Source organism: Octopus bimaculoides, chromosome 6 (assembly GCF_001194135.2).
Source record: "Octopus bimaculoides isolate UCB-OBI-ISO-001 chromosome 6, ASM119413v2, whole genome shotgun sequence".
Taxonomy (NCBI): Eukaryota; Metazoa; Mollusca; class Cephalopoda; order Octopoda; family Octopodidae; genus Octopus; species Octopus bimaculoides.
This window is the reverse complement of record NC_068986.1, coordinates 23,065,489-23,067,322: the sequence shown is the minus strand read 5'-3', so window position 1 is coordinate 23,067,322 and position 1,834 is coordinate 23,065,489. Positions and strand designations below refer to the sequence as shown.

General features: G+C 37.9%; 1 protein-coding gene across 1 annotated transcript in view; it reads left to right on the top strand.

Annotated features, from left to right (window-relative positions):
• LOC106868323 (collagen alpha-1(I) chain) overlaps nucleotides 1-1,834 on the top strand; it is a gene marked incomplete at its 5' end in the record, with an annotated part of 30,636 nt that overhangs the window by 3,626 nt on the left and 25,176 nt on the right. Inside the window, 3 exons of the mRNA XM_052968423.1 lie at nucleotides 58-156; nucleotides 912-1,055; nucleotides 1,581-1,679. Coding sequence (XP_052824383.1) covers nucleotides 58-156; nucleotides 912-1,055; nucleotides 1,581-1,679 — 342 coding nt within the window. The remainder of the gene's footprint in view (nucleotides 1-57; nucleotides 157-911; nucleotides 1,056-1,580; nucleotides 1,680-1,834) is intronic.

The window sequence follows — 1,834 nt, the reverse complement described above, 5'->3', positions numbered from 1 at the left end:
ATATATATATATATATATATATATAGATGTAATTATATTTGTATTGATCTCTTTTAGGGTATTCGTGGAAACGATGGACAACTTGGCCCACCTGGACCCTCAGGACCTATTGGACCACCCGGTGCCCCTGGATTCCCAGGAATTGCTGGAGCTAAGGTTAGTACACAACAGTTTGCCGAACTTCCATATCGGTCTCAACAAATAAATATGATGTTTTAAGCTTTGTAATTGTGTTGACATTTAATAACTAATTGAAATACGATAAATATCTACTTGTATAGAACAACAAACAGACAGGATACCGGACTATCAGATGTAGAACCTTGTTTTACGTCAGCTGCACTGCAGCAAACACCTAACTGTTAACGACGCAACCAAATTGGTTGTTATTAGAATCCATAATTATGTTTATAGCTCGTCGTTGTGTGTAACGTTAGGGATTAACCACAACTATATGTTAGTTTCGCAATGTTGACTTCAAATAACAATAAAACAAAGTGTTTTTTGGTATCTCTATCATAGAAAGGATTACTAGAAATACAGTTGTAATAGTTTGTATGATATTCGATATATCATACAATAAATTCGATGGTAAAAGAAGAAAATAAGAAAAACAAGAGAATACGAGAGAAAGATAGGAATGGACAGCGTGGTGGGTTAAATAAGAAAGGCAAAAACAGAAGGGAAGAACTTGACTTATATTTGAACGAGTTCAAATACTAAGAAACCAAAACTGACTCTTTACCATACGAGAAATCTCAGCCAATTCAATTATTTCCTGAAAAGACAATTGATATTTTGAACGTTACTTCATACTCATTTGTGTGTGCGTGTTAAATTCAAACCTTTACGCTATTCTAAATACTTTAAGATTGTTAACTCTTGTAATTGTTATTCATGTAATTCCTTAGGGAGATGCTGGTTTAGCTGGTGCTCGTGGAAGTCAAGGTACTGCCGGCCCACGCGGAGAAAACGGAATTCCAGGCTCAACTGGCCCAGCTGGAGCCCCTGGTCAACCAGGAGAAGCTGGAGAGGCTGGAGCTAAAGGCGACCGTGTAAGTTGATATTTCTGTACTCAACAGTCATCAAAAGAAAAGAGCATTTCAATGAGTACTGGGTGTCAAACTGAGACTAAGACACCGGGCTACAATACCATCATTATACTTCACTTAATACCTCTAAGAATAAAAAGGAAATGTCCCTTTACCTGTTTGCTAGTTTAAAGTATAAAATTGTCCCAAATTTTCATGCTTGTTTTCAGATTTTTTAGTAAACCCTTAACTCATATGTTCCAGGTAATATAAAGTTTTCTTAAGACGGCGAGCTTGCAGAATCATTAGCACGCCGGGCAAAATGCTTAGCGGTATTTCGTCCGTCTGCGCGTTCTGAGATAAAATTCCGCCAAGGTCGACTTTGCTTTCCATCTATTCGGGGTCGATACAACATGTACCAGTTGAATACTAAGTCGATGTAACTGATTGTCTCCCTTCCCCCTGAAATTGCTGATCTTGTGCCAAACATATTCACGACCAATTTGATCCAAATACAGATTATTGATCTTTCATTCCATTACATTACAGGGATCAGTCGGACAAAGTGGAGGACCAGGTTTCCCCGGACCTCAAGGACCAAGTGGTGCAAGCGGCAACACTGGAGCTCCCGGAGAGAAAGGTGATACTGTAAGTAGACTGTCTCAATATGAATAAAGAGTCTTTTTTACACTTTCACATCTCAACGAGACGATATTACATACATACAGTCATGCATAATAGCGTGGTAATATGCCATACAGAAATTTTATGTTTAACAAGATTTTAACATTCGCTCACTTTAT